This window comes from Podarcis muralis, chromosome 15, assembly GCF_964188315.1.
Source record: "Podarcis muralis chromosome 15, rPodMur119.hap1.1, whole genome shotgun sequence".
In the NCBI taxonomy this organism is placed as follows: Eukaryota; Metazoa; Chordata; class Lepidosauria; order Squamata; family Lacertidae; genus Podarcis; species Podarcis muralis.
The window spans coordinates 23,062,511-23,076,649 of record NC_135669.1 but is presented as its reverse complement, the minus strand read 5'-3'; the positions used below and the strand labels follow the sequence as shown (position 1 = coordinate 23,076,649).

Sequence of the window (14,139 nt, the reverse complement as noted above, 5' to 3'; positions counted from 1 at the left end):
TGCAGAATTTCTCTGATGGTACTGTGTAATGTATATGCTCTTTTACTGCTGGCTTAGATCCAAGAGGCACAACAAGAATTGGACCAAGAGGAACTGCTGGATGGGATCATCTTGTGTGTTGTTGAGGAGGAAGCCAATGCCTTAGTTCAGACTGTCCTTGATGAATATCATTCTGAAATGTTTAAACTGCAAAAGGGAGAGGTAAGCCTAGAACTTGTGCTCTGAGAATTTAAAAAGCACCTTGTCGGCTCAGAGCAAAGGTCTGTGTATTCCACCATCCTGTTTCTTACCTTTGGGAAGCCAGAAACAGGATATGAAGACAACTGATGCCCTCCAGTTTGTCTCCAGCCGAAAGTTACACTGCATGGAACATGGATTGTCCATTTTGCTGTCATGGATAATAATCATTTATTGACCTGCATTAATTTAATCATAAGTGATTACAATTATATCATAACGGTCAAACTGTTCTATCAGTTAAGCTAGCTGCGCTTAAGACAAACCATGAAATAGACAACTGGAACTTTTTATATTTTTTGATGCTATTGAACTATTGGGGGTCTATATTCTAGATTATATTTTATATATTTGCATACCACTTAGTACTTAAGACAAGCTGTTTACAAAACAACAATATGTATATATATTGCAAACAGTGACTTTGAGAAGCTATGTTGCAATAGAAAACAGAACTACCATACTATGCAATTAAAATAATAATCTCTCAAAAGACAAAAACATAGTAGCTCCCAATATTGCCAGCCAGCACAGCTGTAACATGGGAGTTCAAAATATCTGGAGGGCACCAGCTTGGTGAAGGCTGCAGTATGGTATCGAGGTTAGACTAGGACCTATGAGATCCAGGTTCAAATCCCTACTCAGCCATCTAAGTCATTTGGTAACCTTGAGCCAGTTACGATCTCTCAGTTTAACCTACACCACAGGAGCATTGTGAGAATAAAATGGGGACGAGGAAGAAATCCGTTTACACAGCCTTAGGCACCCTGGAGGAAGGGTGAGATAATGTATCAGAAGGTAAAATAAAGTAAATTGGGGGAGGGCAGAAGTTTGGGTCTCTGTGACAAAGCCCAGGATGCTCAGACTTGCCATTCAAATGGGAAATTTAGCAAGTGACTCCTGGTGGTTTTCTGGATATGCACAGTCCCCTTCACCCGCCATTGAGCTTTTTCTCCTTCCACTGCCATTTTCTAATTTTATATTAATTGCCATTAATAAAATGAACTTCATTACTTCTAATCATCCCACAAGAGCAGCGAGGGTTGCACGCTCCCTCCACTTGATGCACTGAAATGAGTTTGCCTCTCTCACCACCACTCTTCACTGTCTGTTCAGTGCCATTTCTCTTTGAGATTCATCTCACTATTAAGGCACATCATTCAGTCTGGACTCTGTCCTTCACATTATAATTACTTGGAGAAAGAAATAAAAAAGAAAGAAAAGATTGCTGTTATTGTCAGGCACAATGCAGAGACCTGTCTTCATTTATTTGCATATCAGGCAGGAGCACGTCAACCTCCCCTCTTCTGCCAAGGTAATCTCCACAAACAAGCATCTCTGCATGTACGTCAGCAAGGAGCTACACAAAATCACAATGCACTCTTCCTTATTAGAAACCAAATCCATTACAATGCATGCCAAGTTCCCTACAACACGACAGGGTGTAATCTATAAATCATATGCCACAAGTATTTATGCCGCCTGTCAGTTCTTATCCTATAGTACCCAAGCAAAGCATTTTTCCTTTTACTGATTCTCAGCATCAAAGTGGCATTTTAAGACCTCTTTTGAAAAACAACAGCAACCACGAAGCATATCAAAACTCATCCTTTGGCCAGGCAGAGGTGTGAAGGTGAGGCTTATTTCATAGCCACCCTGCTCGAGATATGAACATGGCATCAGGAAAACTCTGATTTTGTGCTGGAATACATTATTATTAACGAAGGGCTTATCCATACTTTCCAGGCACAGGCCAGTGCTTTCCCCATCAAAACAGGCTCTTTAAAGCTGAATTGGAGCAAACACCAATTTGGGTTTTCTACGGATTGCTGTTTGCCTTGATTGAGCTTTAAAGAGCGGGTTTTTGTGGGGACAACTCCAGAGCAAAAATAAAGGGCAATTGGACATGGAGCTTTAAATCACGGACAGTACCTGGAAAGAGTGGAGGAAAGGTAAGTGTGGATAAGCCTTATCTATAAAATCTATATATAGTGTTTCCTAAAAGAAAATACTTCTTCATGAGCTGCTTAATGAATTTGCTACCACATAGCTTAGATTGGGGGTGGGGAACTCTCCAGAGGTTGCTGGTTTCTAACTCCCAACATTCCCTACCAGCATGACTATTTTTGAGAATTCCAGTTCAACCAAATTTGGAAGGCCAGAGTTCCCCCACCCTTGGCTTAGGTGATGTTCAAAAGGAGTTCAGGCTGGTTTTCTCACCCCAAGTGTCTTACTAACTATCGTCGAGGGCTTGAATACTGATATGAAATCTAAAGACTTAGTGATCATATCGCCGGTGGTTGTTCAGTTATCCACAATGCAAACAAGGAAAGATTTCAAGGACTGTAGATTTATGCTACAAGAATGTCTAGTGTCTAGCCCTTGCTGAGAAAACACGTAACTTGAAAGGAATAAAAGGAAAACCAGACAAATTCAATGCAGTGTGGGGGCCATTTATTTCATCCACTAACAAAATTGAACTTAAAAACAGACTTTCAAGGGCAGGTCTGGATGTCATGAGCAGGACAGACTGAATATACCTACTCTGGACACAAGATCTTCTTATGAACTGAATAATTTATAAGCAGCCCCCGAGACGTTGTGTTTTGTATATTTGGATTCTCTGTATGGATAGCTGAGAATAGTTTTACAAGATTTTCCCAACGCTCTATCAGCATGTGAAATGTCCCACAAGAGGGGACAAGACACTGGATAAAGTTTATTCGAATGTAAATCACGGCTATAGGGCTTTACAGCTGCCACACTTGGGCCAGTCCGACCATATGTCTCTGTTCCTGGTACCAGCATATATCCCACTCAGGAAACGGGCTCCCACAATATTAAAATCTGTTAAAATCTGGCCTGAAGGTGCTATTCACCAGCTGCAGGACTGTTTTGAGAGAACCAATTGGGATATTTTCGATCGTACAGACCTGGAGGAGCACACGGCGGCAGTTCTGTGCTATATCAATCACTGCACAGACACTGTCACAGTAAATAAATCCATCCGGTTTTACCCCAATCAGAAACCCTGGATGAATAGAGAGGTCCAGTGCCTGTTGCGGGAAAGGAACAGGGCTTTCAGGTCAGGCGAGGTGCAGCTTTACAGTGTGGCAAGAGCAAACTTGAAGAGGGGTATTCGACGGGCAAAATTGGATTATAGGCTGAGGATTGAGGATAATTTAAGGAGCAACAACACAAGACAGATGTGGCAGGGGATTCAGCATATTACCAACTACAAACCTAACCTTGGTGCTGTCGACGGTGACCCTTTGCTGGCGGAGGAGCTTAACCTCTTCTTTGCTCGCTTCGAGAAGGAGCCACCTGAGACGCCGGTATTACAGCCACCAGCCCATAGGGGCCCCTCATTCACGGTAGAGGAGCATGAGGTGAGACAGGTATTGAGGATGGCGAATCCGAGGAAGGCGGCTGGACCTGATGGCATCACTGGAAAGGTGTTGAAGGGCTGTGCGGATCAGCTGGCGAGGGTCTTTACTAAGATCTTCAATAAGTCCTTACACCAGTCTATTGTCCCACCCTGCCTGAAGTCGTCAACTATTGTCCCTCTGCCCAAAAAATCCACAATCAGTAGTTTGAATGACTACAGACCAGTTGCACTGACTCCAATCATCATGAAGTGTTTTGAGAAACTGGTGCGCCGTCACATTATTTCCTGTCTTCCATCAACTTTTGACAACTACCAGTTTGCATACAGGGCAAATAGATCCACAGAAGACGCTATCACCACCACTCTCCATGCTGCTCTGTCCCATCTGGAGCAGCCGGGGAGTTATGTGAGGCTGCTGTTTGTGGATTTTAGCTCTGCTTTTAACACTATCCTCCCCCATAGACTGGTGTCCAAGCTAGAGGCGATTGGACTCTCCAACTCCACCTGTCTCTGGGTTTTGGATTTTTTGTCAGAACGTTCTCAGAGGGTTAGAGTAGGGTCACATATGTCCACAGCCCTTAGCCTTAACACCGGCTCACCACAGGGTTGTGTGTTGAGTCCCCTGCTCTATGCTCTCTATACGTATGACTGTACAGCCATCTATTCCAGCAACAAAATCATCAAGTTTGCTGATGACACTACGGTGGTAGGGCTCATTTCAGGAGGGGATGAGTCCGCCTATCGGGACGAGGTGGAGCGGCTCTGTGTTTGGTGTGGAGAGAACAATCTGGCTCTTAATACGGCTAAGACCAAGGAATTGGTGGTGGATTACAGGAAAAAAAAGGCGGACATTCAGCCCTTGTATATCAACGGGGAACGGGTGGAGAGGGTGGCGGAATTCAGGTTTTTGGGAGTAACTATCGATCAGGGCATGACTTGGAGCGCAAATACCACTGCTCTGGTGAAGAAGGCCCAGCAGAGAATTTATTTCCTCAGACTTTTAAAGAAGAACAATCTGAGTGAGAGACTGCTGGTGTCCTTCTACCGAGGCTCCATAGAGAGCATTCTTACATACTGTATTTGTGCTTGGTTCTCCAGTTGTACAGCTAGGGAGAGGAAGGTGCTCCAGAAGGTCATAACCACAGCCCAAAGGATTATTGGTCATCCTCTCCCATCTTTGGAAGAACTGTACGGTTCCCGTTGTCTTAGGAAAGCAAACAACATCCTGCAGGATTCATCTCACCCGGGACACAGTCTGTTTGCACTACTGCCTTCTGGCAGGAGATATAGAAACATCAAGTCAAGGACAAATAGACTGAAAAACAGTTTCTATCCAAGAGCTGTGGCCTTTTTGAATGCTGTAACTCGATAGTGTGACCTGGGAGTTTGATGGGTGTTGGTGTGGGTGTGGCTGGAATGTGGTTTGTTTGGTTGTTGTTGTTGTTTTGCTTTTGTTGTTTTTAAGGGATGGCATCCAATTTCGTTGCACTTGTGCAATGTTGCACTTGTGTAATGACAATAAAGAATCTATTCTATTCTATTCTATTCTATTCTATTCTTTTGTTATGTATTACCTGATATTTGCTTTTGGTGGTGGTGGTTGGGTCCTGTTATGTGATGTTATATCTGTTATTCAAATAGCCAAGAAAAAATATTGGAAGAAAAAAGAGTTAAGGTAAATTGATGAAATATAATAAGTCTTCCAATGAATATTAGTCATGATAGCTAGATGGACTAGCCATGTTCAGAAGTACTTGTTTGGGTGCAAATAACAGGGAAAAGTTGTTGCCCTCATACCTTACTTGGAGGTTTCCTAGAGGCATGTCGCTGGTCAGACTGGGAAACAAAGTGCTGGATAAGAAAGGCTTTTGATCTGATCCAGGAGGACTGTACTTGTGTTATTACAAGTTAACAATTTAGTACAATTGACTTCACCTGAATATTTTGCTCTTTTGGAATATGTTAGGAAGGCTGTGGCAAAAATATAAGGGCAAGTAAAAGCAAGAAACACAGCAGCAGCAGTATAAACAGGTAGGAATAAAATAATTAGGAAGTAACTACTGAAGAAGGGGGTATCCTGACTCTTGAAACTTAACACAGGTTTTTTTTGTTGACTTCTTAGACTGCAACAGAAATTGCTTGAGATACCTCAAACTTCTTCACAAAACCAGAAGGTCTAATAAAACTTGGTGTGTTTTTTTTAAAGAAAGAAGAGAAATCACACTTTGTGACATTTTTCAAGTTCAGTGCTGCTTGGGACCATCCTGATTAAGGAAATCAGCAGTGCAGCCTCCCGAGACAATATTTCTCTGACCCTAAGGTCACCATACTTGAGGACAAAAATGCTTTGGGGGATGGATAAAATATGAGGCTGCTGAATTAAAGCACATTAACAATTTGACCCTGCACTATATGATCTGCCATGGATCATTATCTCTTAAAATGTCAGAATATTTATACACTTTTAGATTGTCCATGAGAGGTAAGCCGAATCATTCCAAATCTGTCATGCACTTGCTCTCACTTGAAGAAATTGGTTGTAATGCAGCAAGTTAAGTATGTGTAACCATCACAGTTAAATGCCATGTCACAGTTCAGTGTCTCATTAATACTAAAATACTAGTTATTCCCACTGATCTTGGTTGGATTTAGAGGCATCCAGTTTTTGCTGGATTGAACCTCTTATCTGAACTTTAGCTAGACACTGCTGCCACTCCCATAGGGGAATTGGTTTACCCCTTAAGCAGGCTATGCTGCATGTAGAGTTTGGGAATATATGTTCTTTCATTAATTCTCAGGAAGCAGGTGTATTTATTAATAAGATTTCTTGCCCACATTTCACTGTAAGGTCCCAGGGCAGATTACAACAATATCATATTCAAGTATAAAAAAGATAAAACTGTTGCAAGAATAAAAACATACCGGTATTTCATTATTGCTCTTTTTAAAAAGAGGGGGAAAAAAAAAAAAAAGCTTGAAACCAGGCTGGGTAGACTAAGCTTGCTTTGTTTGCACACCTATAAGGGCAGCCACTGGAACTCTTTCTCCTTGAGCACAATGAGAAACCTTACGAAGCAGTTGCTGAATAATGTTTTCTTTTTCTTTTAGAAATGTAATGGGGGTGTCTGTTTCTGTCTCCTCCCCTCTCAGGTTGCTGTGCTTGCCGCTAAACAACTTATTGATATATTTCTCCTGGAGCGTGTGATAGGGAAGATGAGTTTGCAGGGCCCAAGGTTTTCTGGGAAGGAGCACTCAAGCGCGATTTTAGATAGTGAGTATTGAACGGCTGGGGAGGGAGGTGAATGCCTGTAACTTTGGGGAAAGCCATAATATCTTGGATTTATTTAACACTGGGGGATCTAAGAAGCCTTTTGCAAACACTAAAGGGCTGGCGGAGATGTGAGCTTTGATTACATTTCCAAGGAAGGTTACCGTGGTATGAACAATGCTTGTCGGGCTTAAATATGACAGATACTAGGCATACCTACACTGCAGATTTAAAGTACCCTTAATATTCAGATGGTCAGGTGCATCTGCCACAAAGTGCAGGAGTCAGCCTTTGCATGTTACAACAAATGAGTAGTAGCATGGCAAAAGTGGAATCCTGTAGGCAGCAGCTTCTGCATGCCACTCACTGGCCATGATCTGGGAGTCAGACGGAACTGAACAGTCAAATAGACCCTGCATGCTCAGACATTTTTCCTAGAACAAAATTTTTTGGGTGGGTGTGTGTATTTTTTAAAATATCTAAAATATCTGCAATATATTCAGTAAACAGCATTTTGGCAAGGCCAGTAAAAATTCTCAAAGAGGCTCTACACATTCATAAATTGTTGTAGCTCACTGGCAGCCAGTGCAATGCTTTCAGGTCCGGTGGTAACACATAGTCACATTTGGGTTGCTCCCCTTACCAATGAAGCAGTTGCATTCTGCATGAGCTGCAGCCTCCGGACCATCTTCAAGGGCAGCCCTACATAGTGCATCACAGTAGACCAAACAGGAAGTCATCAGAGCATGGACAACTGGCAGGAACGGCTATAGCTACCCATAGTGCTACACTCATACACAGTGCTATTTTTCTAAAAAAGGAAGTGCTGGAACTCACCATGAACACATCCTTTGTTCTCTTATAATGGCAATGGCATCCACCCAAGAGGTGCCAGAACTGAGTTCTGGTGAGTTCTGGTTGAAAAAAAAGCCCTGCCCATACGGCTGTATTGTCCTACCAACATTTCTCAAGTGGGTATCAATTATCCCTCAAGAAAATTCTTGCACACAAGTTTTATGGGGATATAGCCACATTGCTGTTATCGCTGATTTTTCTAGGGGCAGGAAGGATACAGTGCTATTTGGTGGGGGGAAAGCTAGATCAGGACCTGTTACAGCAGGGCAGGGGCTTGTTGGAATCCTGATTAGAATTGCCTTCCCCACAATTGTTTTTTGCATTGGGAGGAAAGTGCCCATTGGCACCTCACATTGCAAAAACAGGCACTCAGGTGAGGAGGGATTCCAACTGGGAAGATGGCAAGGAGAAAGAGTTAAAGCTGTTTTTTCCCCCCATGCCAGAGTCCCAGCCTGGCTCCTCTCTGCCCCCTGCTATTTCAGGTTTGTTTGTTTTTAATCTATGGCCTTTTAAACTGTGTGTTACTAGTAACTTTGTTACTGTGCTGTGTATTTGTGTGTTTTTCTATTGCAAACTGCCCTCTGATCCTCGGATGAAGAGCGGTATAGATATTTAATTAATAAATAATAATAAATATAAAAAAGAGAGAATTCCAAGCTCACCAGGGCAAACCGCATGACAAATGCCATGTCCAGTTTGGCCCTCAATCTTCCTTGCCTACCATTTTCTTTCTAGATTTTATGTTCGATATTCTCCTTAAGCAGTTATTTAGCATTCAGCAGCAGCAGCGAGTTACCTCTGAAAACATCCCCCTGGGAGATTTCCATCTGAAAGCTTTTACCGAGGTGGTAAGTAGGCTCATATTTTAAAATGTTGATTGTTTTGGCTGCCTTTTATCTTTCCTGTACTGCAGTGTCCAGAGGAGCTTCACCCACCCTGCCTCCACCTCTACCAGAGCAGGCTCAGAGCTAATTAAGGGGAAAGGGTCGGGTGTAACACACACACACACACACACACAGAGAGAGAGAGAGAGAGAGAGAGAAAGAAAGAGAGAGGGAGAGAAAGAGATTAGTCGAGACCTACTTCATCATGGGCTGCTGGATTCCCCCTCCTTCGCTAATCATAGATTATTGCTCCTCCTAATATCTCTTTCCCTATTAAATATTCTGTTTAACCTTCACAGTGCTGAAGTTAAGTCAAATACTCCAGTGCATTAGTTGTTCTAAGTGCCTCAATGCAGCAATTGCCCTAAGTCAGGGGTCTGCAACCGGCAGCTCCGGAGCCGCATGTGGCTCTTTTACACCTTTGCCGTGGCTCCGGGGCGGATACTAGCGAGGGGAGGAGGCGCATTGTGTGCCCCGACACTCCCCACTGTGGCGGGCGCTGTACTGGCTGTGACGTCGCATGGGGCGGTGCGTACGTTAGTCACGCACCGTCCCGACGTCACCTTCCTGCCCGCCCACCCGCTACATTGTAAGGGGCATGTACGCTGGTCACTGCATTGAAAGGGGGCATGTACGCTGGTCACTGTTTTGAAGGGGAGTGAAGAACACACACACACAAAAAGGTAACTTGTTAATTTAACGTTTATTTCTATGAGGAGGAGTAATTCTGAGGGGTCAAACAAAGAAATAATAAAAAAGTGACAAAAAAGTTATTTTTATAATGACGAGTTTTGCGGCTCCCAGTTTTTTTTTCTTCGGAAACGGGTCCAAGTGGCTCTTTTTGTCTTAAAGGTTGCAGACCCCTGCCCTAAGTACATGGTGGTAGTGGGCTCCTTACACTCACAGAACAGCAGCTTTGCATTCACAGTATCTGAGGTGGAGGATAAATCGAGGTCTTTGCCTTCCACACACATAGGCTGGTACAGAATGCTACTGTATGTATCGTAAGTAAAACTATAATTAAAAAAGGCTTCCTCAAGGCAAGTGAGGAAATCCCATTTAAGTATGTGAAATTTACTTCCAAATGAATATGTAGATCTTTCTCAATATTTCCTACCTGATCATTTTTAACTGGAGATGGAACAGGGCACCATATTATGAAAGATTACCAAAGTCTGCCCCTGCTGTGGGAAACTTGCACGCAAGATTTGAGAGCAACTGGGTTTAGCTTATTTTTACAGAATAGTTTTACAGAATAGATGGTTACAGAATAACTGTTATCAGATAGTTCCTAGGAGTTAGAGCACACATTTTCAGGCTTTCCACCCCTGAATTATTATTCTTTGTTTCCTTGCTGTATTAAACACAACTTCCATTATCCTCAGTAGATTCTTGCTTACCTTTAGTCACACATCAAACGTAGAGTTACCAGAAGGTGAATGGTGCAATTATTCTGGACCAAAGGCTGGTATATGATTTATTTATAAGCCTTATGAAAGTCGTAAAGTACCATTCTTGAGTCCTGAATAGCAAAATCCTATAGCCACAGGAAGCATGCCTGTCCTGATACGTCCTTGAATGACCTTTCAAATGCCCATTGCCTCTGGAGGCGCTTTGCCCTCCTAATTTGACGGAAGTGCTGTTTTTCAAGAAGTCTTTGTTATTTACCTTTGTACATTCTGCAGATCAGATGGACTACTGACTCTTAAGGGTTGTATATCATTATTAGAGGGGAAAACATTGTGATGTTGAAATCATTGCAAACCAGAGATCTGTAAACCAAATTTTCCAGCAGATGGCAGCAGAGTCAGCAAGTTTTAAACTCTACTTTGTACTGCAAGGAGCCTTAAAAATAGATCTTAAAATGTGAAAGATTGGCAGGGCACATGGTTTGTGTTTCTTCAGGCTCTGGCACATTCTTTTGACTCTAATCTGATGGGATATTGCTTTGTCTCAAATTACTCATGTGGCTGCCACTTCTTTTATTATGAAAACAGCAATGTGGTTCACATCAAATCAGATCTCTCATTTCATATTATTTAAAAAAAACAAAAAACAGAGCATGAAGCCTTTGTGCTGTAACCTGACTTGTGTAAAGGCCTCAATTTAAAGAAAGTGTTAAGCTTGTTTCTTTCCCTGGATCAGCTCCCGCCCTCACTTTTTCCTTTTCATCTAAATTTTGGGACACCTCTCTTGTGTATTTCAGGCTTTAGATGTTATCTTGACAGAGCTGAATAAAGTGGTGGACGAGGACATGGAAGATCTGCTGGAATATGAAAAGAAAGCTCAGGTAGAAAGGAATCTGGGGCTGGGGGGGTAGTTTTATTACAAGCATTTTGGGGGACAGACAACTATATCCATATTAATGCTCAATGCATAAACAACAGAATGTAAGCACTAGAATTCTCTTAAATCAGATCATAGGTCCATTGTGTCTAGCATCCATTTTCTTCAGTGGCCAGCCAGATTCTTCTGGGAAGAACATAAGCAGACCATGAGTACAACAACTCTATTTTGCCATTTGCCCCCCCCACCCCTGGCAATTGCAGTTTTAAGGTAGAATGTCTCTGATCCTAAAGGTTCCATTTAGCTATCATGGTCAATACCCATTAACAGACTTATAAATACATTTGTCTAATCATTTGCTGCCCATCACTACATCTTGTGGCAGTAGCTGCAAATTCCATTAGTTATTTCCATTAGTAACTAGTTAATTTTGCATTATGTGAAGGACTTTTCTTCATGTGGTGTTTTGCAGATTTTGCATTTAATTAGTTACATGTATTTCCCCATCCCCCATAGAGGTATGTGATTCCATCTTAAGCCTCCTAAGCTCATGGCCATCACCACAAATTGTGGCAGGAAGCTTCATAAAATTAACTTATGTGTCCTGCTCTTTGCTGTTCATATATGTGGGTGGAGTACAAGTGTCTGTCATAGACCTGGAGCTGTTTAATCCCCTTGACTGTAGATACCAACTGTTTCCAGAGTCTCATTTCAGGAGCTTATCATGCCAAAGAGTCCAGCCCCTGACATCTGATTGACTTGGGGCATTTGAGAGGTAGGACTACCCTTGATGACGAAGCTTCACAGTACACAGAGAGGCTGGATTGCCTCTGCAAGCCCCAGAATGTCACTCCCCACCATGGTATCTGAGTACCTGGGCTGCTTATTGGAAGCTGCCTGGATTATCTCAATATGATTGACTTAAGGACATTCAACTCTTATTTTCTAAGTGTGTGCTTACCATTGTTCCCTTGCACCAGCAAAGGGCAGAAGTCAAGACTCCTTATACCTGACCCATCCGCCAACTCAGGGGCTCCATACGGCGGGGCAGTGTTAGAATTGTTATTCCTTTCTGTGCCTGAATAGTCCTTTGAGGCCTGAGCATAGTCTGAGGTGGCTTTCTGGGTTATCAATGCCTGCTAGCCAAAATAGCTGTGTTCCACCTCCACTCTCAGAGGCAGTATGCCTCTGAACACCAGTTGGTGGGTATCACAGGTGGGTGGAATGCCATTGTTCTCAGGTTGTGCTTGTGGGCTTCCCAAAGGCATCCAGTTGGCTGTGAGAACAGGATGCTAGATTAGATGGACCATTGGACTGATCCAGAAGGTCTCATGTTCTTACATCAGCTTTGGGCTATTCATTTTTTTAAAGCCCTGTACTAAGTATGCCAAGTTTAATGCAGATGCCCTCTTCTGCAGATGACTGGAGGCATTTTGTTCTACTGCATCTAGTCCATTGCACCTATTAAAACTAGGATTTGCACTATTAACAGAATATCTCTCCCTTAACAAGAATGATATTCTGCTCTCATAGAGGAGCTTGCTACATAATTGACTGAGGTACATGCTTAACTCATTCTGTATGATATATTTCATTTAAAGGGTATTTAACAGAAACAGAAGAGAGGAAAAGAGGACCTGAATAATGTAAGGATTTTTGATATGCTTATGTTTCATTTCAGAGTAATGTATGTGAGTGTAACACAATTTTATATTTATCTTGATTCCCCATGTAATGCAATAACAAACAGGAAATGAGCATATCTGAACACAAAGTTTTATTAAGAATAAACCATGTTTAAATTATTTGGCTGAATGTATAACAAAAAGGGACAGAGTTTGAATTGGGATGGGGGTAGGAGAGGGAAGACATCCCAGCTGTCCAAAGCTCTTTTGTGAGCTATTTACTGAGTTCAGTGATAACATGTGAGCATAATTAAAGGGATAGGATCTCAGGCTGAAACACTAGAAGCTGTTATCAATCCTTGCTTCTTTAAATGTCATGGCTTCTCCAGGAATCCTGGGAATTGCAGTTTGATGAGGTGTTGAGAATTCTCTCCTAGAGATCCTTACACACCTCACAAAATATTAACTCACAGGTTTCTGTCCACACTGTATTGAAACCTCTGATAAACTTGGTGGTAGGTTGCACCACAGACATTTCTCTTGATGGATTTGTTTCTATGGTAAAATGTTATACCTGAATGTTCTCCAGCATATCTATAGAACCCCCACATTCAAAACAAGGTTTCCAAAAGCAAGTTGCCTGTTGTCTTATCTTAAAGCTATTTGAACAAATATATCAAGAGAAAGAAGAGTGGCCAGAACTCAAAAAAAGAAGAAATGCTTTTTCATATGACCAAAAGCTTGCTCATTTAAACTGGATGTGTGAGTGGCAATGATGGCAGCTGCAACAAAAACTGGGATGGCTTCCCACATGCCAACCACTCTATGGTGACATTTTCAAGGTACCTGTAGATTGCCCCCATCTATTGATTCTCTTAGCCCTGCTGTATGAATGGAGAACTTCAATTGGATGTTCTATGAAGAAATTAGCAATGGTTAATTTCTCTTGTGCATGCAAGACTCACAGCAACCACATAAAAAAGAAAATGAACAAACAAATGGCTAGAGCCTGAAGTAAATGACAATGATGGAGGGCCTCCATAATAGGAGCCTACAGGGAGCAATTCATAGATCTCAGGACACCAATTCCATGACTACCTACAGCCCATTTTCCTTTTCTTCCAAGATCAAGTAGTGATCAAAGAGGCAAAATACTTTCCTCCAAAATTTAAACAGGAAGAGAGAGTGGGGATTGTCCTAAAAATGAAGACAAAGAGGGAGAAACACAGTTGACTATTTGCTACGCATCATGTTGGACACATCCCTGATGTTTAGAAGAGTGCAGTGCCTTGTTAAATTTTTCCAGCTTTCTTTAATATTAAGACCATTAAAAGCAGGCCAACAACTCCAGTGCAGCAACGGACAAAGTGTTGTCGTAGATGGCGATGACTGTTGTCAGTGCAGGTCGCAGGTTTAGGGTTGCATGCGCGTATCCTACAGGGACTTAGAAGGGTTAAAGTAAATTACAGTACTTTAAGTAGAAGCTGAAGATTAATTATTATGTTGGAATCGGTTTACAGAGAATACACCATAACGATAGCTGGGTAACAATGAGGGGAAGCAGCCTGGCTTGAGGTCCACTTGATGAGCTGGTTG

At 42.2% G+C, this 14,139-nt stretch overlaps 2 protein-coding genes across 6 annotated transcripts in view; one reads left to right on the top strand and one right to left on the bottom strand.

The window, feature by feature from the left end:
• The window catches only part of LOC114585162 (uncharacterized), a 21,944-nt gene extending 9,221 nt beyond the window's left edge, over positions 1-12,723 (top strand). For 3 of the 5 annotated variants that reach the window (XM_028707520.2, XM_077919523.1, XM_028707522.2), the window contains exons 6-9: positions 58-201; positions 6,776-6,896; positions 8,484-8,596; positions 10,839-12,513. In XM_028707520.2, coding sequence (XP_028563353.2) covers positions 58-201; positions 6,776-6,896; positions 8,484-8,596; positions 10,839-10,952 — 492 coding nt within the window. In that variant the 3' untranslated portion in view covers positions 10,953-12,513. The other 2 variants (XM_028707517.2, XM_028707524.2) reach the window with 1 other exon arrangement.
• Positions 12,683-14,139, bottom strand: part of TECTA (tectorin alpha) — a 76,292-nt gene continuing 74,835 nt past the window's right edge. The window contains exon 22 of the mRNA XM_028707525.2: positions 12,683-14,139. Coding sequence (XP_028563358.2) covers positions 14,042-14,139 — 98 coding nt within the window. The 3' untranslated portion in view covers positions 12,683-14,041.